Here is a 23159-nt window from a genome sequence, read left to right as displayed (position 1 = left end):
TTAAGGTGTGCACCCCAAAGTTGAAATACACATGCATGTGTTTGCCAGCAGGGAGAGTAATGTATCGGGGCCATGTACCTGTAGGCAAGGAGAAATAGAGCAGAGCAGGTCCCAGGGAGATCTTTCCCATCTCCTCACTGGCAATGCTATGTGCCCTAGGTGATTAGGGTGTGCCCAGGCACACCCAGCACACCCTGTGCGCACGCCTATGTCACCGCCACATCCACCACCACCTCAACCTCCCTCCTACTCCATATGGGCCTCGTCCTTCAGAGATGAAGAAGAACATTGTTTTATTTTTCTGTTTTTTTTTGTTGTTTTAAGTTATTTCCCTATCCACATTTGTTTGCAGAGCACTTGCCATGCTCTTAATTACGTTTTGCTGCCATTTGCAGCACTCTAGCCCTTTCCTTTGGTGTTTTAGAGCCATTTTAGTGCCTTAAAGTTCGGGTCCCCATTGACTTCAATGGGGTTCGGTGTCCGGGAAAAGTTCGGTAAAAGTCCGGGACACGGACCCGGACTTTTTTTTAAAGTTCGGCCGAACCCGTCGAACACGGACATCTAGGTGTCCGCTCAACCCTACTTGTGGGTTTAAAAATTCATTTTAACAATTACATTTTTTGTACAATTCTCCTTTAGGGGTTGTGGCAGGGGTGTGTCCTATGTCTACATAGTTTTGCTAATAGGTGTCCCTCATTCCCATCTCAGAATGTTGGGAGGTACAGTATCTCACAAAAGTAAGTACCCCACCCCTTTTTCTAAATATTTTATTATATCTTCATGTGACAACACTGAAGAAATTACATTTTGCTACAATGTAAAGTAGTGAGTGTACAGCTTGTATAACAGTGTAAATTTGCTGTCCCTTCAAAATAACTCAACACACAGCCATTAATGTCTAAACCACTGGCAACAAAAGTGAGTACACCCCTAAGTGAAAATGTCAAAATTGGGCCCAAAGTGTCAACATTTTGTGTGACCAGCATTATTTTCAAGCACTGCCTTAACTCTCTTGGGCATGGAGGTCACCAGAGCTTCACAGGTTGCCACTGGAGTCCTCTTCCCCTCCTCCATGACTGCTTCACGGAGCTGGTGGATGTAGAGACCTTGCGCTCCTCCACCTTCCTTTTGAGGATGCCCCACAAATGCTCAATAGGGTTTAGGTCTGGAGACATGCTTGGCCAGTCCATCACCTTTACCCTTCGCTTCTTTAGCAAGGCAGTGGTTGGAATACTGCCCTGCTGCCCAGTCTCCAAAGGGAGGGGATCATGCTCTGCTTCAGTATGTCACAGTACATGTTGGCATTCATGGTTCCCTCAAGGAACTGTAGCTCCCCAGTGCCGGCAGCACTCATGCAGCCCCAGATGATGACACTCCCACCACCATGCGTGACTGTAGGCAAGACACACTTGTCTTTATACTTCTCACCTGGTTGCCGCCACACACGCTTGACACCATCTGATCCAAATATGTTTATCTTGGTGTCATCAGACCACAGGACATGGTTCCAGTAATCCATGTCCTTAGTCTGCTTGTCTTCAGCAAATTGTTTGCGGGCTTTCATGTGCATTATCTTTAGAAGAGGCTTCCTTCTGGGACGACGGCCATGCAGACCAATTTGATGCAGTGTGCGGCATACGGTGTATGGTCTGAACACAGAAAGGCTGAACCCCCCAACCCCTTCAACCTCTGCAGCAATTCTGGCAGCACTCATAGGTCTATTTCCCAAAGACAACTTCTGGATAAGACGTTGAGCATGTGCACTCAACTGCTTTGGTCGACCATGGTGAGGACTGTTCTGTGTGGAATCTGTCCTGTTAAACTGCTGTATGGTCTTGACCACCGTGCTGCAGCTCAGTTTCAGGGTCTTGGCAAATGGCAATCTTCTTATAGCCTAGGCCACCTTTATGTAGAGCAGCAAATTCTTTTTTTTCAGATCCTCAGAGAGTTCTTTGCCATGAGTGAGAGCGATAAGACCAAATTTAACACACCTGATCCCCATTCATACTTGAGACCTTGTAACGCTAACAAGTCACATGACAGCGGCGAGGGAAAATGGCTAATTGGGCCTAACTTGGACATTTTAACTTATGGGTGTACTCACTTTTGTTGCCAGCAGTTTAGGCATTAATGGCTGTGTATTGGGTTATTTTGAGGGGACAGCACATTTACACTGTTATACAAGCTGTACAATCACCAATTTACATTTTAGCAAAGTGTCATTTCTTCAGTATTGTCACTTGAAAAGATATAATAAAATATTTACAAAAATGTGAGGGGTGTGCTCACTTTTGTGAGATACTGTATGTATACAATATTATATAGTGAGATATACAATAGTGCAAATGATATATACAGTACAATGTCATATGAACTGTGAATTGTACAGAGAGCACACTGGCATAGTATACGAATCTCAATAAAACTTTAATATAATAACATACGGTATATATTGTGCTCACAAAAGGTACTTGTAAAACACATTGCTTACAACACTTTTGTAAATAGAAGTCTGTTTAACCAATGGATAGAAGTCTCTTTACCAATGGATACAGTTGTCCATCTGTCAGTGCTTCACTGCAGGCAATAACTTGACCAAAGTTTAGTATCCTGGCTTATGCATTTCGAGGGAACACCCTCTTCATTAGAGTTTTATTGAGGAAATTACACTATGTTCAATTTGCAGTGCATCTAAAGGATTCCTTGTCTGGAGACACATGCAAGGTGGTGGATTCTATTCAGTTGCGAAGAAAGACACTTTAGAATCAATCTTTTGAAGATACTTTATATATATATATTTTTTTTATTCATTATATTCTTTTCCACTTGAGCGATGGTAATTGTTTTTGACACAGTGGCATATAATGAATTGATTCCAAATGATAAATGACACAATAGGAGTCCTCCCTCTTAGGAAAATTAGACCCCCAGAGTCCTCTTGTGTTGAGAAACAAAAATCCCTTCCTCCGTGCCAGAAAACAATAGATCACCTCTGTGCCACCTCTTCTATAAGGCTCACTCTCCCAAATATGTTGACCCCTTATAGAAAAAGTAAGGTCAAAATGCACCCATTATAATATCATCTAAGGGTCTCAGCCATCCATATCCATCACCTTCTCAATCCTCCTTTGTCCCCAGTATAACCATTCTTGTTGAACAGTCCTCTTGGAGTATCTCTACATTGCTTTTATACTCAAATGCATAAAAGGAAAAAAATCTGTATAACATGAAATACAATCTGTATTGCTAAAACCAATAAAAAGATTTACATTGCATGGTGCTATGCCCAGCACCAGTATATTAGTACTGTATACAGTATATGTTTAGCAAAAAAACTCCCTGGCTTCTGGAGCCACAGTCAACATGACTTCATTATGCCCAATCTCAAAAGGTTTTCTCACAATGACTTCCTTAGAAGAAGCATTTTTCCGGGGGGGGAGAATTATTTTTGTATAAAAGGAAATGTTATTGGGTATGGCGCTGCTTGTGCTGGGTATTTTGCAATATTCAGTGTATTGCTAAAACAATAATGTGTGGCTCATAATAAAATGCGTGCTATAAAATATGAAACATATACCAATGATCAAAAGCAAATCACAAAATTCAATACATAAAAACAAGTGATTTTAACCAATAATGGTGACTCAGTAAAAAATGACATGTGCATACAACCAATATAATAAAACTTTCAGTTGGAACCAATAATAGTGACACAAAAGTGACAGTGCAAAAGTGTCGTGTGCATGCATACAATGTAGTAAAAATTCCTTCACTGGGGTGACCTGTCAGGCGACCTGGTCGCCTGACAGGTCGCCTGCCATAGAGAAGCTGTGGACCCGTTCTAATAGGAGCGACACAAGTCGCTCTGACTTAGAAAAAGGGTCCGGAGCTTCTTTGGGGTGACCGGAGCGACCTGCATAGACTTCAATGTTATGAAGTCCGTGCCGGCCGTTCCGAGGTCGCGGTGCGAGCAGCGCACTGCGACTGGTGAGGTCGCCCCGGCAAGTCGGATCGCTCTAATGTGAACCGGCTCTAAGTTTAGTATTGCACAAAAAAACCTAAAACTCAGAAAGATCAAAAAATGTGCAATCACAAATTCTCTAATATTCACGCCGGTGTCTTCACTCCCCCTCCCCCTTGTGAACCGCACTCCCTGGAAAACTCTCCCTACCAGGGGGTATTCAGCATTCTCAGCACCAATGGCTGTAAATTATCTCCTCTATGCAATAGATGGCTGACAATCTATGTCCTCATGCTCCAGTTACCCCCAATATCTCATACATGTATGGGAAATGAAACATCCATAGCTTAATTCTGTTGTTTAAATTTTAATAAGAAACTCTGGTAGTGTTCTTACATGTATCTATAAAAAGCCAAGCAGTGTAAAATCAAAGAATCAGGAAGTCCGGGACGCCGATGCGCTCCATGGACTCAAAACCGGATGTGACGCAATGATGCTGGGGCTCTGCAGGTTGCAACTCTTGACACAGGCCATATATATACCTTTTCTTCCCCTATTAGTTGTAGCCATCTATTGCACAGAGGAGATAATATACAGCCATTGGTGCTGTGAATGTTAAATACAAGGAAAGATCTAGTGCTCTCTGTATATTTTAATAAAAACTTTAATAGATTGCACTTACAAAATATAAGCCAGAAAATTGTAAGTGCAATCTATTCTATTAAGCTTTTTTTAAAATATAAAAGAGAGCACTAGATCTTTCCTTTCTCTCTTCCTGCATGTTACTTGTGAAAATGACAACTAACTAAATCCTGGATAAAGTGATATTTAAAGAGGAAAGGAGATGAGGACTGGAGCTGGTTCGTTTGGAGCCTGATTATATGCTGTTTGACCCTGCAGGGTCTAAGTTTGGAGGTAAGAGGCAGATAATGCCTGGGTGATGGGAGTTCTGCTGCACTAAAGAAGTCACCACTTTTCAGCACTTCTTTTCATCCATATTTTCATCCACGGTGGATTCCCACTACACTCCTATTTCTTTAAAAAACGTTGGAACTTTCTTATCATTTATAAAAACTGTAAACTTTGAGCTACACATTGGACTTGATTTATTGGCTCTTATGCTTATAGCAGGTTTTCCAGGCATGGGGCCAGAGGTGGGTCTGCCATTGTTACCGGTAACACTCCCAGCCCATTTGAGCTGAAACTCCAGGTGTGAGAACTGAGACAATGACAATTCCGGCATCTTTGGTTTGTGTGTTTTATTATATTTAGGGAATAGGAGAAGGGAATGAGTGGGATACTCCTCTGGCTCAACTAGGTACAATTTCGGGACTCTTCTAGCACAAATGCCTGTCAGCACTGTCTTGACGCCAGCCAACGCTAGCCAACGCTTCCTGGCGCTTGGATATACCGTAACTCTGAAAACTGTGCTGGAACCTCGACCTTGATCCAGAAGATCCAGGACTGTAGAACACTTGACTCCTGACACTCCTTTGCTCAAAAGTCACTGAATAGCTCCCTCCAGCCCTGCGCTGGCTTGAGGTAGCTCTTTGTAAATTCCTGTGCTGCTGCACCTCTCAACTGGTACACTCCACACTGTACAATGAATCTTCAGGGCCCAAACTGCAGGTACCCCCTCTAATACTTCAGGGTCCTCAACCTAGGTACCCCCTCTAACACTTCAGGGTCCTCCGACCAGGCACACCCTTTGCAGCTAGCTGACTCTTGGATCCCAGAACATTCTCCAGAGCGGTCCCCTCTGACACTAGGTAGCCCCCCCCCAGGGGCAATCCGCAGTACTCACGACCTTTGCAGACATCCACTTCCTCTGACAGGAGGAGAGACAGCCGTACTCTCCCTCCTGGGACTCTGCTTCCCGCCAAAGACGCTGCGTCATACACTCCCCTCAAACGTATACCCACTCCTAGAATCATCTGCGGCAGAATCTGCCTTCTGGGGATAGTTACAAGCCTGAATGTGTCCCTGATTGGGTTTCCTCCACTGCCCTATGAGAAGCCTCTCACAGAGCCAGTGGGGAAACTCCCCTCTCAGCAGACACACCTGAGAGCAATGACACCCTGACCAAAAAGAAATCATGGCCTTGCTGTTAGGCAAACAAGGCCCACTATGCATTTACCTAGCATCTGCCTGTAGGGAGCTACACTTATACTTACAAGATTATGCTTATATATGGGTCACTATTTTAGCATTTTAATAATAGTTTCTATATATTTGATTGGGCTGCACTTTTTGTATTTTTACAATAAAAGAGTGTACAAAATAATATCCTTGAATATTTTCAGTAGATATATATATATAAAAAGTAAGTATGCAAATTAGTCAAAGAATTATTGTAAAGTGTACCCTCACGTGCCTGTGCTGCTAATTTGGGTCTGGGTGTTCAGGCATCCGTGACCGTGACTTCTGGTCATGAAGGGGATATACAACATAAATACTAAGAGCCAAAAGATTTTCAAGTGACCAAAGTTCAAAAGCACTTACATTTTTCCAGGACAAAATTTGTAGGAGTGTCATTTTCCCACTTAGGCACAGTGTGATGGCTGGTTCTACAAGCTATGGTGTCCTTGTAAGGATTGGAGGACTGGATTAAGTGTTTGATTCGGATAGTTGGACTCATTTCTATTTCTTTCTTTCGTTTTTTTTTTTTCACATTTTACAAAGAAGAATGAAATAAATAAATAAAAAGAATCCAGAACAATATACCATGAGTATCAGAAATTGCAGTATAATGTTGTACAGGTGACAGATTTAAGAGTACTACTTCTCACTTAATGAAATTAACAATTGGGGGTGACCTCCTCCAAAGCCACAGAGGGAAGCCTAAAGCAGACCATCACATATTAAAACATGCCAAAGTAAAATGGAACCAAAAGAAGTAAAATAAATAAATAAATTATATCACTACAATTGCAGGTACATGGTACATATGAGAAGTAAAATATTGCAAGAACATTGAAGAATAGATAAAGGAGATGGGTCATAAAACCCTAAAGAGGAAGGAAGAAACTCATTTCTATTTCTGATCTAGGCTGTGTAATGCCAGCCATGTAGCTATAGCAGCAGCATCACAACAATTGACACTTCTGTTTTAAAACTGTATTTGTATATTCAGTTTCTATTTATTATAATTGTATTGCTAACATAATAAGGGTCCTTTCACATGGGCTTTCCACCCGGCGGACCTCGTTTTGCTCAGCGGGGATCATTCAGCCAATCCCCGCTGGGCAGGCGGATGACAGGTTCATCCCTGCTTACTTTGCAGAGAAAGACCTGTCAGATCCCCGCTCCCCTCTATTGGAGATCAGATGAAAAAGGACCGCCTGTCCTGTTTTCTTCCGATCCTATCTGATCCTCCAGACGGATCGAAAATAGGGTTTCCATCCGTCTGGATTTCACGGACAGGACCGGACATGTCATTGCTGACATCCGCTGCTCCATAGGGGTGCATGGAGCATCCTCTCAGGTGTGCCTGAAAAACTGACAGGTGGACCTGATTGGAAAGCCTGTGTGAAAGGGCGCTAAAGGTTCTCACCACAGGTCCCAGAATCTAAATAGTGTAGAACAGGGGTGTTAAAATAATTTTCATTGCGGGCCGCAACAGCAATATGACTGCCCTCAAAGGGCCTGTTATATCTGTAACTAGATGTCCAGAGCACCCCCCGCCTTATATCAGATTTCAAGAGCCCCACACTATCAGAAGTCAGGAGTCTCCCACCCCCCTTACTTCACAGTGCACCCCTTTACCTTGTTCTGCTGCCAGGAAGAAACCGGGGGTGAAGCAGAAAAGCAGACAGTGTAGGGTCTGGAAAAGAAACAAAGGAGGGCTGGAGTCAGCTGCCAGAGTCTGCTGAATGCTGAGACAAGTCGAGGTGAAAGATCTGTAGGAGGAGTTCTGTCTTCCTCGCTGCTGCCGAGCTGAGACAAGGTGGGGGTGGAGACAAGGGGGGTGCTGCAGCTGCAGGGGCTGTGCAAGAGCCACATGATAAAGCCTGGAGGGCTGGATTCGGCCCACTGACCTTGCATTTGACACATGTGGTGTAGATCCTTTGCCTCTATAAAATATAGATGGAGGACCATATTTACAGGAAGCCTTAATCTATATTTAGAATTTAATAAATAAATATATCTATTTTTTTAACATCAACAAGTGTTTCTTCCTTTAGTCACTATGATAACTACCAATTAGTTTCCCTGTATAGGAGTTGAAAATGTTGTAATACTGTAGAGCTTTGTAGAGCCCAGCCTGTGTCCTCTGGGTTTATATCTTTGTCACTGTCCTATGTTTTCTGCTGTTCATCCCATTTTTTAGTTTTTTTTCCTCTAATATTTTTAATAGGTCTTGCTGTGAGATATGGTACAAGTAATTTTCTGTAGGGACCACAAATGTTGAAGAATTTCCTGAAACCTGACTGCAGTCGTTGGTCATCTCTTGTAGCATGGCCATAGTTTATGACCATCTCTTGTAGTATGTCCATGGTCTCCAACCAACTCTTGTAGCATGCCAGTGTTAATTTCAAATATTTTAAAAATTTCTGTTAAAAATTTCGTCAATGGCCTTTTTACAGTGACGAAATACCACATTTCCGTTCCGTCCTCAGATGACCAACCAGAGCAGCACTGTGCATTACAGGCCTCCAGAGAAGAGTCCCACTCTCAACGGTCCAGAGCAGAAAGCATTCTAAGTGTGTACATTAAAATTACAGGCCTCCCCTCAGTCCACTGTCTGTCCAGAGCACTGTGTGGGCATTACAGGCCTTCTCTGACTAGCAGCATCCAGAGCACTGTGCATTACAGGCCATCCCTCAGACCTAAGACCACCATCCAGAGCACTGTGCAGCATTATGGGCCTCCTCAGACCACTGTCCAGAGCACTGTGTAGCATTACAGGCCTCCTCAGACCACTGTTTAGAGCACTGTGTAGCATTAAAAGGCCTCCTCAGACCACTGTCCAGAGCACTGTGTAGCATTACAGGCCTCCTCCGACCACTTTCCAGAGCACTGTGCAGCCGGTACTGGAGATTTAAGTTGACTAAATACAACTAAAACTAAAATAATTGTAGATGATGTAAATGGGACTAAAACTAAAATTGAAATGTTAGTCAAAAAAATATTACTAAAAATAAATTGAAATTTGCTGCCAAAATTAACACTGTAGCATTCCCAAAAGCTCTGACCGTCTCTTGTAGCATGCCCAAAGGCTCTGAACATCTCTTGTAGCATATCCAGAGGCTCTGACCATCTCTTGAGCATGCCCAAAGGCTGTGAACATCTCTTGCAGCATGCCCAAAAGCTCTGACCATCGCTTGTAGCATGCCCAAAAGCTCTGACCATCTCTTGTAGCATGCCCAAAGGCTCTGAACATCGCTTGTAGCATGCCTAAAGGCTGTGAACATCTCTTGCAGCATGCCCAAAAGCTCTGACCATCTCTTGCAGCATGCCCAAAAGCTCTGAACATCTCTTGTAGCATGCCCAAAAGCTCTGACCATCTCTTGTAGCATGCCCAAAAGCTCTGAACACCTCTTGTAGCATGCCTGTTGTCCCTTACCTTCTGCTGCATGTCCACAGTTTCTAAAAGCTTTCTGTAGCATTTCATTCTCTGAATATTATGTGGAGCCCTTTGGTGATATCCGAGGCTGCACTTGAGGCCCCCTATATCAAGTAAGTTGAATTCCACTACTGTAGAGAATATCAGGGACAGATAATATGTAAATCTACCAGGTCTACATACTTCTAATGGATGGTACTGAGGACCGTTACATTTCTGCAAATTAGAACCATCATACCCTCTAACACAGAGAACAGACATCTTATACAATATGCCCAAGCTGTTCTTTTTTTTTTTTTTCCTTTAGGGCAAGTGCCAGGTTGACACTTGAGGTTTTGTGGCTTGTGTCACTTTTTATTTTGTGTGAAACTGCTGATAAGATATGAGGAAGTTAATGTGCTGATGTGTATGTTTCTATTCTCCCTGAACCACTCCAGGAAGAAGCACCATGTGGACAGCTTGTCTGGAGGTTGTCAAGATTTTCCCTTGAAATGATCATTCAGCACAATATGATGTCTGGCTCTACAAGCCATGGTGTCTTTGTAAGGATTAAAGGATTGGATTCAGTGTTTGATTGGGACAGATTAACTAATTTTTATTCCTAATTTAGGCTGTGTAATGCCAGCTTTATAGCTAAAAAGCAGCATCATAGCAGCAGTTAACTCCCCTGTGTCCCTGAATCTTCCAATGGTTTAGACTCTTTGGCTAATCAAAATGTAAGAACTATAAAGTCATTGAAGTTGGTAAAAAACTGTAGAGCACCGTTGGCCCTTTCGCACTTTTTGTGCAGCCCTTTGTGTTAATTGTTTTTCGCACGCATTGGTGTGCGCAGCCTGTTGCATTAGGGTGTGCACCCCAGAGCACAAACACACATGCGTGTGTATATGAGCAGAACAGTGGACGGTGTCAGTAGAGCAGAGATGTGTCAGTAGGTTTTATTTACCATTTTTATTTTTTAATGATTTTTTACAATATTATTTTTTTTTTACTATTTCTTTTAGGCGCCCCATTGGGGGTGCTTTGGTGAAATATCCAGGGTCCAAACCAGCCTTTTCTTTTAACCAAGGTGCCCAAACAGGTTTTTTGAGGGGTGCCTTTGCAAAATGCCTACAAATTGCCAAAACATTTTATACAAGCTGGCATGTGGCTGAAGCCTGCCTTTAAGTTACACAAAGCCACAGCTTTTCATTGTGCACCATTACAACCTTCTAGCTGCCGGCATCCTAATGACCAATGGCATCACCAGTTGATTTGGAGGATGTCAGTCGCCTGCATAGCATCCTTGTTTGACCCTCCCCTGCCCCTCTCCATCAGCTTTGGGGTGACATTAGCTAAGCTGAGTGATGGAGAAGTCAGTACCAGTTTGGAAAAGTGTATTTGCTTTCGAAGAATAAATCACCTCTAGCATTAGGTGTCCTACAGTACTTGTGTGGATGTTGCTGCATTATGTAAAATAGTTTTTACATTTAGAATGGAGTCCCTCAAGACTGTCCATAATTTTTAAAGGGTGCCTTGACTGAGAAAAGGTTGAGAAGCACAGGTCTAAACAGATCCCTGATGTAATTTTTGAGACAGAGAAAGGGACTGAGGACAAAGCTGCACTGGGCGGTGAACTAATGGGAAGTACTCTGTGCTAAGCAGCTTCCTGTTCATTCACAAACTGAAGCATTATAAACACAGTTTACAATGCTTCAGTTAAGAATGAACACAGGGGCAACCGGTACAGATCACTCACTGTGTTCATTCAAAAAATGAACGGGCCGGTAAATTAAATATTTACTGGCCCCTTCCCCTGCTCTCCATCCTGAAACATCCTGCTGGCAGCACTGCAGGGGGAAGACAGGGGGTGCTAGGAAGCAGGGGAAATCAGTACTGCACAGGGTGATTAGAGTGTGCCCAGGCACATCCCGACACACCCCGTGCACATGCCTATGTTCACACTACTTTTCTCTGAGCTGTCTATCCTATGTTTTTTCCCATGATCTTTTATATTGTATTTTGTTGAGAGATGTAGCAAAAGTAAGAAATATGGGGTCGTTAGGGACCACAAATGTGAAAAAAAATTCCTGAAGCATGTCTGCAGAGCTTGACCATCTCTTATAGCAGGCCCCAACATTCTGAGTAACTCTTGAAGCATGCTGTAGTCTTTCACCATCTCTTTTAGTATAGTCATTGACCATCTTTTTTAGCATGCCTATTGACTTTGACCATCTCTTGTAGTATGCTCATAAACTATGATGCTTGTAGACCCTGACCATCTATCTGATACAACAGATGTAACAAAGCTTTCTGTAGCATTACATTCACTGAATAATATGTGTGGCCCATTGGCATGTCAGGGTTTGAGACCTCAGTTATCAAGTAAGTTGACCATCACTGCTGAAGACAATGTCAGGTACAGTTTATATTGAAATCTAGGTATTGTGGTACATGACTGACCAGATTTAAGCAATGGAAGATGCTAAGGATGGCTGCACTTCTGAAAATTATAACCGTTGTACCCTCTTACAGAGAGAAGGCATCTATACAGGACATGTCCCAGCTGTTGACACTTTTAGTTCTAGGTCAAGTGCCATGGTGACACTTGAGGTTGTGTGGCTTGTTTCACTTTTTAAATTTTGAAGCTGCTGATAAGATATGAGGAAGTTAATATGCTGATGTGCAAGTTTCTATTCTCCCAAGGTGCCAGGATTCTGAATATCGTCTCCCATTTCGTCATACATGTTGGTTTCCTGTTATTTAGAAACTTTCTTTGTTTAGTTATGTGATAAAACTGTCAATTATTAGGACATTTCTATATTTGTTATTGCATGCTTTATCTCTTTCTATTTAAAAACTTGTGGGCTGTGCTGAAAACTACAAGCAGAGATGGGTTTAAGAGACTCTGTAGCCAGACCTTTCACTTCAAGAAAGATTTCCCCATAAGATATGTGAATTTATTGGGTTTTATACATGTGATTAAATTGTAAAAAGCTTCCCTTGTGTGTAGAAATTCATGAGACTGCTGCTGGAGACCACCCTCTTCCATGTGATTTAAAAAAATAAATTGGGAAGGCTAGCACTGGAAACCTATGATTATACTAATGTTATATAGGGAATAGAACACAGAACAGAAGTAAAACCTGTACGGTGAATGGGATCAACCGATCCTGTTGAATCGGTAAAGCACTATGACTGTACCAAAGCGGTAAATATAACCGGGAACCTCAGGCAACCAGGACAATTGGGCAAAAAAGGGGGAGAAGTGAGAGGCAAAAGAACCTCTCAGAAAGGTTGCATAAACCGGGCTCACAAGGTATCAAGTGCAAAAATACTTTATTGGTAGTGCAAAACAAACAATTACAGAAAAGTCATAAAAACTACACATGCTGTCGTGTAGAGGACATGATGTGGTATAGACCCCTGGTGCCTATGTGGGTAATTATATGCCCCAGGTGGCCCATATAGCAAGTACCTTGATGTTATTCTAGCAAGCTATATATGATTCAGTCACAACTGAGGCACTTTAGACACCTTGACCCCCGGGGATAGATGGAGTGACCGCATTTTCACAGTAACAGATCACTCTCTACCTTTAAAGTCGGTGCTGGCAGGGTTCCTGGGAGAGGTGGAGCCTTGGTCAGTGTAGTGTTCCCACATAGCACAGGTTACCCACATAGGCACCAGGGGTCTATACCACATCATGTCCACTACATGACAGCATGTGTAGTTTTTATTACTTTTCTGTAATTGTTTGTTTTGCACTACCAATAAAGTATTTTTGCACTTGATACCTTGTGAGCCCGGTTTATGCAACCTTTCTGAGAGGGTCTTTTCCCTCTCACACCCCCCCCCCCTTTTTTGCCCTATATAGGGAATAGGTCTGGATTCTTTGGGCTGGTAGCTTCTCTACACCATAGGACCTTCACTGTCTTCTTGGTTTGTAACTGAGGAATTGTGAGATTGAAGCTCCACACCAATATGTATTCATCCAGACACAGATTTATTCCAAAGTAAGATAAGATAAACCTTATCACAAGGTCAGTGACTTTTATTTTTAGAACTGAACCCCCCTTTTCAAGGCCTAAATGCTAAAAAAGCAAAGTCCATCAGCTGCTGGTTTGAGCTGCTCTACTCAGCTGCTGATGGACATTTCTTTCTAACAATTTGGCTAAAATCTGTGATTCGTTGTAACCATTGTCCAGCATCTCTGTGAATTCATTGCCAGCATTTAAACCGTGATGAAGGTGAGGGGGTGTTGAGTATCCGAAACACACTTAATTTTTGACAACACTAATTAGTGAGCGATTCTGATATGTACAGCAGGGAGCTACATGATTGGCTTCCCATTATTTTAGAATAAAGGCTATGATCAACACCAGTTGCAGTGTTGTGATTCTGCCTCCTCCTGTATTGCTCCACTCACAAAGCATAGTAGCATTGTCTTATAGGGTTGTGCTTTCTGAACAGCATAGCAGAGGAAGAGGGTTCTCTTCTGCTCTAATTCATCCCAAAGGTGCTCTATTGGGTTGAGGTCAGGACTTTGTGCAGGTCGGTCAAGTTCCTCCGCCCCAAACTCGCTCATCCATGTTCTTTTGGGCTTTGCTGTGTCCAAACCATTTGGTGGAGGGGATTATGGTGTGGGGTTGTTTTTCAGGAGTTGGCCTTGGCCCCTTAGCTCCAGTAAAGGGAACTCTTACGGTGTCAGCATACCATTCGTGCTCCCAACTTTGTGGGAACAGTTTGGGGGATGTCCCCTTCCTGTTCCAAAATGACTTTGCACCAGTGCACAGACAAGGTCAATAAAGACATGGATGAGAGAATTTGGGGTGGAGGAATTTGACTGGCCTGCACAGAGCCCTGACCTCAACTCCATAGAACATCTTTGGGATGAATTAAGAGCGGAGACTGCGAGCCAGGCCTTCTCTTCAACATCAGTGCCTGACCTCACAAATGCGCTTCTGGAAGAATGGTCAAACATTCCCATAGACACACTCCTAAACCTTGTGGACAGCCTTCCCAGAAGAGTTGTAGCTGGTATAGCTGCAAAAGGTGGGCCAACTCAATATTGAACCCTATAGACTAGACTGGGTTACCATTGAAGTTCATGTGCGCGTAAAAGTAGGCGTCCCAATACTTTTGGTAATATAGTGTACCAGAATCGCTCAGCAGAGGTTAGAGAGTGCCTAAAGTAGTAAAAAATTAAAGCGTTTATGAGTGAAATAAAGATACAAAAATCTAATTTGCATATACTTTAAGGGGAAACTTTAGTAGCTGTGGGCTATTTTAGTTTTATCCTTACAGAATAAGTGCACTTTCATACAAAGTGCACTTATTCCCTGACCTAACAGATCCCATCCTCCGACTTCATAGATGTATTCTTACCGAGATTCAACAGCTGTGACCTCCAGGCATTGTTTACATTCAGACTGGCATGACACGATTTGCTGGGGCGACATGTGAAGTCACGGTGCACAGCGTGCACCGAGACCTCGGCGCGACTTGCAGGGACTTCATAATTGAAGTCAATGCAAGTCGTCTCCAGGTCGCCCCAAAGTAGTACAGGACCCTTTTTCTAAGTCTGAGCGACTTGTGTCGCTCCTATTAGAACGGGTCCTGTACTATTCAATGGCGAGCGAGCGACCGCGACTTGTCAGGCGACCAAGTCGCGCTAGTGTGAATGGACCCTACAAGTTCTCTCTCTCCTGATTGCAGATGAGAAGTAGAGCCCCATAGATATTTAGGGGGCTTGTCTACCTCCATCACCCAAATGGAAGACACAGGGAGATAAACTCCATAGACTTTTATGGAGCTCTGCTGCGTAGGTGCAGCCAGAAGAGATAAAGAACTTACAGAGCTGGATGTCAAGAAACATAACAACAAACATGGGGGTCATGACTGCCGGATCTTAGTAAGTATGCATCTGTGGAGTTGAAAGATGTAGTCTGTTAGTTCAGGGAAGGGGGGCAAAAAGAAATTGCGCACTTTGTAAAAAATACACTTGTTCTTTAAAGTATATTAAACATCTAAACCAAGTTGCCCAATGAGACCTGGAGGCTTGCGCTTTGGTCCAAGTCAAACTAGCAATCCTGTCACTGGTGGCAACAGAATCTCTAATTGGAACACTCACCTGCTCCTATGGCTTTGGCCAAGAGGTTGCATTGGAGAGGTTACAGCTAAATGGTGCATCCAGAGAGAGAACAATACTGTAAAAACAAAAAAAGTGACTGGGTTCTTTCTCTCTCGAGATCTTGTTCCTGGTAGGTTGCCACCCACCACAGGATCATTAGTCTAACTTGAAACTTTTAGTGTAACCTCTAGCTGGAAGGGAAGCCCAGGAATAGACTATTTGTATTTCTGGACTGAGCATTGGATTGCTTTTGTTGCTGACAGCTGTCTAATTTATACATTTCTAATAAATCTTTTGTCATCCCTCTTTTTTTAGCATTTCCTCTGATATGTGGCCAAACTGTGAGAGGGATAGAAGGCCAGTCTATCACTCTGCCTTGTTTCTATAACGTCAAAAAAACCAGCGACATTACCTCCATGTGCTGGGGACGCGGAAGCTGCCCCAACTCCAAGTGTAATGAGGTTCTTATTTGGACTGATGGATACCAAGTGACACATAGGTCATCTGACCGCTACCAGCTCAATGACAACATTGCACGGGGCCAGATCTCTCTAACTATTAGCCAGGCAAGCATGAGTGACTCCGGGACATACTGTTGCCGTATAGAACATCACGGGTGGTTCAACGATGAAAAGAAAAACATCCAACTGGACATGAAAAAAGGTGACGTGGAAAGACTGAAGCCTTAGCAAATGAGCTTAATCTTAATGATCTTTTTCAATAAAGCAGTTCAAAGTGAAGTGACTATATGCAAAGAGCAGTAACCAGATAAATTGGGAAGAATCTTTTCCTGCAATAGGATGAAATGGCAGTAAACTTCACATGACTGGGCAACATGTTTACTGTCCATTGCTTGGAAGGACATGCTACAAGAAATGAGGGTGATAACTTTATAAATAGGGAACTGTCCTCCAGAAAGTGGGACACCTGCCAGCTATACAGAAAACATCTTGTAAATAAAAAATATTTTGTCACCACAGGTTACTGCACTTTGTACATGGCCACAGGTTACTGCACTTTGCACATGGTCACAGGTTACTGCACTTTGCACATGGCCACAGGTTACTGCACTTTGCACATGCTTACTTTTATCGCTACTTTATCAAATAAGCTTGTTAGTGCATAACATAAAGATTCTGAAGTTTATACTCAATATATAGACAAATATTTATACAGCGCTATATAAAATCAAATAAAGTGACAATGTGCATCATATAAATCAATAAACTCGCTTACAGTGCAATATATATTCCTCTTAGGTGCAATATATAATCTCTGTTCTGCTTCGTGTTATTGAACTGTTGTATAACACTAGTCAGACAGCTTAACAATAATTCAGAAGTCAAGAAACGTGAGACATCGGATCTGTATGTATTCTTTTTTCTGAATAACTTTGTAAAACTACAACATAAGCATAAACAAAACATATGTGTCAGTACATTAAACATTATACAGCAGCCTCACTCCATCAGTGGATGTACTTACAGACAATTCCCTCATTAGTCCTGGAATAGATAAGAGCTCTTCTGAATGCTGTCAGGAATAGTTATGAAATGGAGGAAATACAGTTCCAGGTTAAAGGTTACAGCCATTCCCTCTGAGGGGAATACCTTTTCCTGTCAAGCTTTAGCAAATACACTTCCAGGTTAAAGGTTACAAGCTCTTCCTCTATGTTCTGGCAAATTAATAACTATAATAACAAACTCTGACCACTAGATGGCAGCAACATCATTGCAGTATAATCTGCAACAGCACTGACCAATATGGGCAGAACACTCCCTGTCTGGCATAATTTATTATGTCACTACCCAAACAATTACTGCTATGCAGAAAAAACATAAACAGGTAAATGGAATCCTACTTAGTCTGAGATCAAAACTATAATGTCAGTTATAGGTCTGAGATAAATTCTGGCAGTCTCATTTTTTACAATCTTGACCTCTACCTTTCTAACCTTGCAATCCCTGCTTGGTAGAACATTGACAATAAGTCCTATGGGCCACTCGTTTCTGCTCTCTTGGCTGTCCTTCAACAGAACAACATCACCCACTTTTACATTTGGGCGATCCTCAGTCCATTTCCTGCGGCGTTGCAGGTTTGACAGATACTCTCTCTTCCATCTTTTCCAAAAGGTGTCTGCCAAGCATTGTACTTGCTTCCATTGTTTCGCATGGACTTGGGTTGTACTTATGGTTCCAGATGGAGCAGACAAAGAGTTCACCTTTTGAGTCAATAACATTGCTGGGGTAAGGACCATAGGTGTATCTGGGTCCGAGGACACAGGAACTATAGGCCTGGCATTCATAATAGCTGTCACTTCTGCCATAAAGGTGCTTAAAGTCTCATGGGTCAAGTTAGCAGGTTTGGTTTGTAGCAACATAGCGTCCAAGATTCGCCTGGCAATACCTATAAGTCTCTCCCAGACACCACCCATGTGTGAGGAGTGTGGAGGATTAAAGACCCATGTACATCCTCTGTCTTGGAGAAAGTCTTGCAATTGTGATTCACTGTCACAAATGTTAAGTTCTTTGCAGGCTCCCACAAAGTTTGTTCCTCTGTCAGAACGGAGCAGTTTAGCTGGGCCACGAATTGAGAAGAATCTCCTCAAGGCATTAATAAAGCTTGATGTTGACATGGCTTCAAGTAGCTCTATGTGTACAGCTCGGGTAGACAAACAAGTGAAAAGGACTGCCCATGGTTTACTGTCCGCGCTGCCTCCTCTAGTGCGACGGGTTAAAACAGACCACGGACCAAATACATCTAAGCCCACACTGGTGAATGGTGGTTGAGCAATTACTCTGTCTTCTGGCAGCTCTGCCATCTTTTGACTTTGTAATCTTCCTCGCAGCTTGCGACAGATGACACATTTGTGTATAACAGCTGATACCAAGCGTTTGCCACCAAGAATCCAGAAACCTGCGGATCTAATTGCACCTTCTGTGATGTGTCGCCCTTGGTGAACTACTTGTTCATGATAGTACCTAACAAGCAGTGTTGCAATGTGGTGATCATAAGGTATAATGACAGGCTGTTTCTCTTCCTCTGAAAGTTCAGCAAGAGACAAACGTCTACCTACTCTCAACAACCCATTCTTGTCTAAAAAGGGGCTAAGCCTCCCAAGACGGCTTTGTTTTGGGAATGTCTTTTGTTTTTTGATGCAGTCAATTTCCTTCTGGAAATGCTTGTATTGAACAGAAGAAATTATAACAGACTTTGCCTGAGCAAGTTCTACTAGATTGACCTGCTCATGGAAACCTTCCCACCTTCTGACCTGATAGCTATTGGTTTCTCTCCGGAAGGATTTAGCGACATGGATGAGTCTGGCTAGGGTCTTAACTAATATCTTCCAGCAAGAAAATCTCTCAAAACAATGTGAGTGAAGTGTGGTTTCAGAAGCTTTGGTACTGAAACTCGTAATTTCCGATCTGATTTCAGGGTCAGCTTCGGGCTCTATGAGTGGATAAATATTAGCAGTGTCTATCTGCTCACAGTGTGGTTGGTACAGAAAGGATGGACCTGAGAACCATATAGAGTTCTGAAGGCATGCTGCTTGAGTAGGTCTAGTGGCATAATCTGCAGGGTTTTGCTCTGTAGATACAAAGAACCACTGATCTGGGTGTGTAGATTGCCTGATTCTATTCACTCTGTTGGAGACATACAGATAGAACCTCCTAGTGGTGTTGCAAATGTACCCTAGGACAGTCTTGCTATCGGTGAAGAATTTCACAGCATCAAAGTCAGTGTCTAGTTCATCTGTGATTAGCTCAGACATTTCGACTGCAAGTACAGCAGCACACAACTCTAAACGAGGAATAGTGTGGGCTGGTTTAGGGCTTAATTTGGACTTTCCCATGACAAATCCAACATGACACACATTTTCTGTATCAACTACTTTCAAGTAAGCTACTGCACCTATAGCTGTGGTGGATGCGTCTGAAAAGATACACAGTTCCTTCCTGCAAGCTGATGATAGAGATACGGGCACATAGCATCTGGCTATCTTTAGGTGCTCTAACGTTTGCAAGGATTCTGTCCATTGAACCCACTCACTTAGTCTCTCCTGTGGAAGCAATGCATCCCATTCACTTTTCCCAGATGACAGTTCCCGAACTAGGGCCTTACCTCTTATTGTCACAGGCGATACAAACCCTAGGGGATCATAGAGGCTATTTACAGTAGATAGAATGCCTCTACGTGTAAAAGGCTTTTCCTCTGAGGAAACTCTGAAAACAAAACTATCTGATTCTAGATCCCAACTTAGGCCTAGGCTTTTCTGCAGGGGAAGAGTGTCTGTACCCAGGCAAAGATCTTTAAGGTCCTTAGCTCTGTCTGCTACAGGGAAGGCTTCCATTACTTTTTGGCTGTTGGAAGCAATTTTATGAAGACACAGGTTGGATTCTGCCAGCATTTGCTTTGCTTTACTGAGGATGGAAATTGCATCTTCAGGTATGCTAGCAGAAGCGAGTCCATCATCTACATAGAAATGTCTCAATACAAAGTGTTTGGCTTCTTGTCCATAGCGCTCTGCATCTTTCTGGGCAGCTTTTTGCATGCAGTATATAGCGACAGAAGGAGATGGGCTATTGCCAAATACGTGCACTTTCATTCTGTACTCGACAATTTCTTTGTCTATATCATTGTCTTTGTACCAGAGAAAACGTAGAAAGTCTCTGTGGTCTTCTCTGACAAAAAAACAATAAAACATTTGTCGCACATCTGCTGTGAAAGCAACGGTCTCTTTTCTGAAGCGCATGAGTACACCTAGCAAAGTATTGTTTAGGTCAGGGCCACTCAAAAGTACGTCATTTAAAGAGACTCCTTTATACTCTGCACTGGAATCAAAAACTATTCTGATTTGGTTAGGTTTGTGTGGATGGTAGACACCAAACATTGATAGATACCAGTGTTCCCTGTCTGTCTCAAGTGGTTCTGCAACTTCAGCGTGATCGTTGTCTAGCATCCCTTTAATGAATTCAATGAAATCTCTTTTCACCTCTGGCTTTCTCTGCAGTGTTTTGCTGAGTGAATGCAAACGCTTCATGGCTTGTTCCCTGTTACTAGGCAAAACACGTCTGGGTGTGCGAAAGGGGAGAGGGGCCACCCAACTGTGATTGTCTTCTTGGTAAGCCTCTCTATCCATAATCTGCAAGAAGGTCTGATCCTCTATAGAGAGGGCCTGTTTGTCATCATCTTTAGTTTTCTGGAACACTGTAATCCCTAGATTGTCTGTTTCAATGTTGGAATTGACTTCTTCTTTACCATATAGTGTAAAAGAGTCACAGTGTTGTGTAGGCCTGCCAAAGCTTTCCTTGACAACGAAGCTGTTGTGACAGGGACTGAGAAGGGATGTGCGCCCATTTGTTAACACAGACGTCTTCAGAGTGCTAATGTTGTCAGGCTGGTGCACTGTCCCCAGGCAAACTTCTCCTACAATGACCCACCCCAGGTCCAGTCTCTGTGCATAGGGGGCATTATAAGGTCCATTTATTTGCTGGCGCACCTTGTGTACCTGAAGGATGTCTCTCCCAAGAAGTAGAAGGATAGAAACATCTGGCTCAACCGCTGGGATAAGGTGAGCAATTGAGCGGAGGTGAGGGTGGTGATGGGCTACTTCTGGAGAGGGAATCTCAGTTTTGTCGTCAGGTATCATGCCACACTCTATTAGGGTAGGAAGCGGGAACTGCACTTTCTTATTGAAGGATTCAATGGTAAAGTCAGTAGCTCTTCTCCCTGTGGTTTCAATTGTCCCCGCACATGTCCTTAGAGTGTATGGAACTGCACTTGCCTTGAGGTTAAAGATATCAAAGAAATCTGACTTTGCAAGGGATCTGTTGCTCTGTTCATCTAGCACTGCATACATCTTCACTGCTCTTTCTCTCTTGCCAGTGGGATACACGGTCACTAAACAGATTTTTGAGCATGATCGTGCACTCTTGCCTTGTCCACATACTTCAGTGCAGTTAGACATTACTGAGGAGAGTGGGGTCTCTTGTTGCTCTCTGCCCTGATCTTTCCTGGGTTCTACAGTCTCTAGTGGAGCAGGAGCAGGGCCAGGGCGTAAAGCTGCAATATGTCTCTCACTGCCACATTCTGTACATTCTACTGGTATTTTGCAGTCTTTGGCAATGTGATAAGTAGATCCACAGCACTTGAAACAGATGCCGTTTTGTTTAAGGAAGGACATCCGCTCTGCAATGGGTTTGCTTCTAAAGCCTTTGCATTTCTTTAGTGGATGTGGTTTTTTGTGTATTGGGCAATGTCTATCAGGGTTTTCTATGGTGTGTACCTTGTGGGTGCTTTGGTAGTCTGTGACTTCTGAAGGTACAGCTGTTTTGTGTGTGGATACAGAGGTCCTACCGTGAGGTCTGTGAGGTCTCTCAGGTCTGTGTGGTTGATTGCCGCTGGTGGTGAAGGCGAAACTGGGATCACTTCGGATTTTCGCTTGCTGTCGGACAAACCTAGAAAACACAGAGAAAGGGGGAAAGGCAACTCCATAATCTTCTTTGAATTTACCTCCCACAGACATCCACTTGTCTTGCAGATTTGAGGGCAGTTTCTCTACTATGGGATTAGTGCCTCTAGCTGTATCTAGATATGAAAGTCCTGGTAAGTAGCCATCCTCTTTGGCATATTCTATCTCTAGTAGAAGATCACTTAGTTCTTGTAGCCGCACGTTGTCTCTGTAGCCCACCTTGGGAAAGACTTCAAGTTTTCTCAACAGTGCTCCTTCTATTACCTCTGGGGATCCATACGTTTCTTCTAGCCTTTTCCAGGTCATGTTGAGTCCTGCTTCAGGATTGAACAGGTTTGCTCTTCTCATCCTCTTCGCATGCTCTACTGACTCGGTACCAAGCCATTTTATCATTAAATTAAGCATTTCTGCTGGTGATAAGTTCAGGCCTTCAGTGGCATTCAAAAAGGAAGATTTCCATGCCCAATAGTTTTCAGGACAGTCATCGAATTGGAGAAAGCCTGAGCTAACCATTTCTTTGCGGATGAGATATTTGGTGACGTCCACTGCGCATTGTTGTTCGCGCATGTAATCTATAGGTTGAGGCGATGGGAACACTTGTTTTTTGTTCTTAGGGGTTTCTGGTGCTTCATTCTTGATTTGCTGGCAGCCGCTGACCTCATGTGGTTGATTGGGCCTGCTCAGGGGGTCTGTTGATCTCGGCCTGACTTCCTTTGCTTCAGGTTTAAGAGACTGTTCCTTTGTGTGTGCATCAGTAAGGTTCTGGATGTACTCACTTGTACGATCTGCAGAGAATAGAGGTTTTTCTGGAACTTCTGCACCTTTATATGATTTTTCACTTTCTGATCGACTTGTTCCCATGTAGGCATCGGCCTCTGCTTGAGCAACTGCAGCTGCAGTCTGTCGCTGCAGGATGAGCAATTCTGCTTCTTCTTGTGCTATGACAGCTTTCTTTGCTGATAACTCCTGCATCATCTTGGCTTCTTTTTCTGCGTACTGTAGCTGGACACGGGCAGCTTCTGCCTTGGCACGAGCTCTATCCGCTGAGGAA

The 23159-nt window shown here is 43.1% G+C and overlaps 1 protein-coding gene across 1 annotated transcript in view; it reads left to right on the top strand.

Moving 5' to 3' along the window:
• The window catches only part of LOC309553263 (uncharacterized protein), a 93164-nt gene that overhangs the window by 23299 nt on the left and 46706 nt on the right, over window positions 1-23159 (top strand). Inside the window, exon 2 of the mRNA XM_082254262.1 lies at window positions 15952-16299. Within this exon, the coding sequence (XP_082110388.1) occupies window positions 15952-16299 (348 nt within the window). The remainder of the gene's footprint in view (window positions 1-15951; window positions 16300-23159) is intronic.

The sequence above is a fragment of the Pelophylax lessonae genome, assembly GCF_965119305.1.
Source record: "Pelophylax lessonae genome assembly, chromosome: 4".
In the NCBI taxonomy this organism is placed as follows: domain Eukaryota; kingdom Metazoa; phylum Chordata; class Amphibia; order Anura; family Ranidae; genus Pelophylax; species Pelophylax lessonae.
The sequence above is the reverse complement of the archived record's forward strand: the minus strand, read 5'-3'. Positions and strand labels throughout refer to the sequence as shown.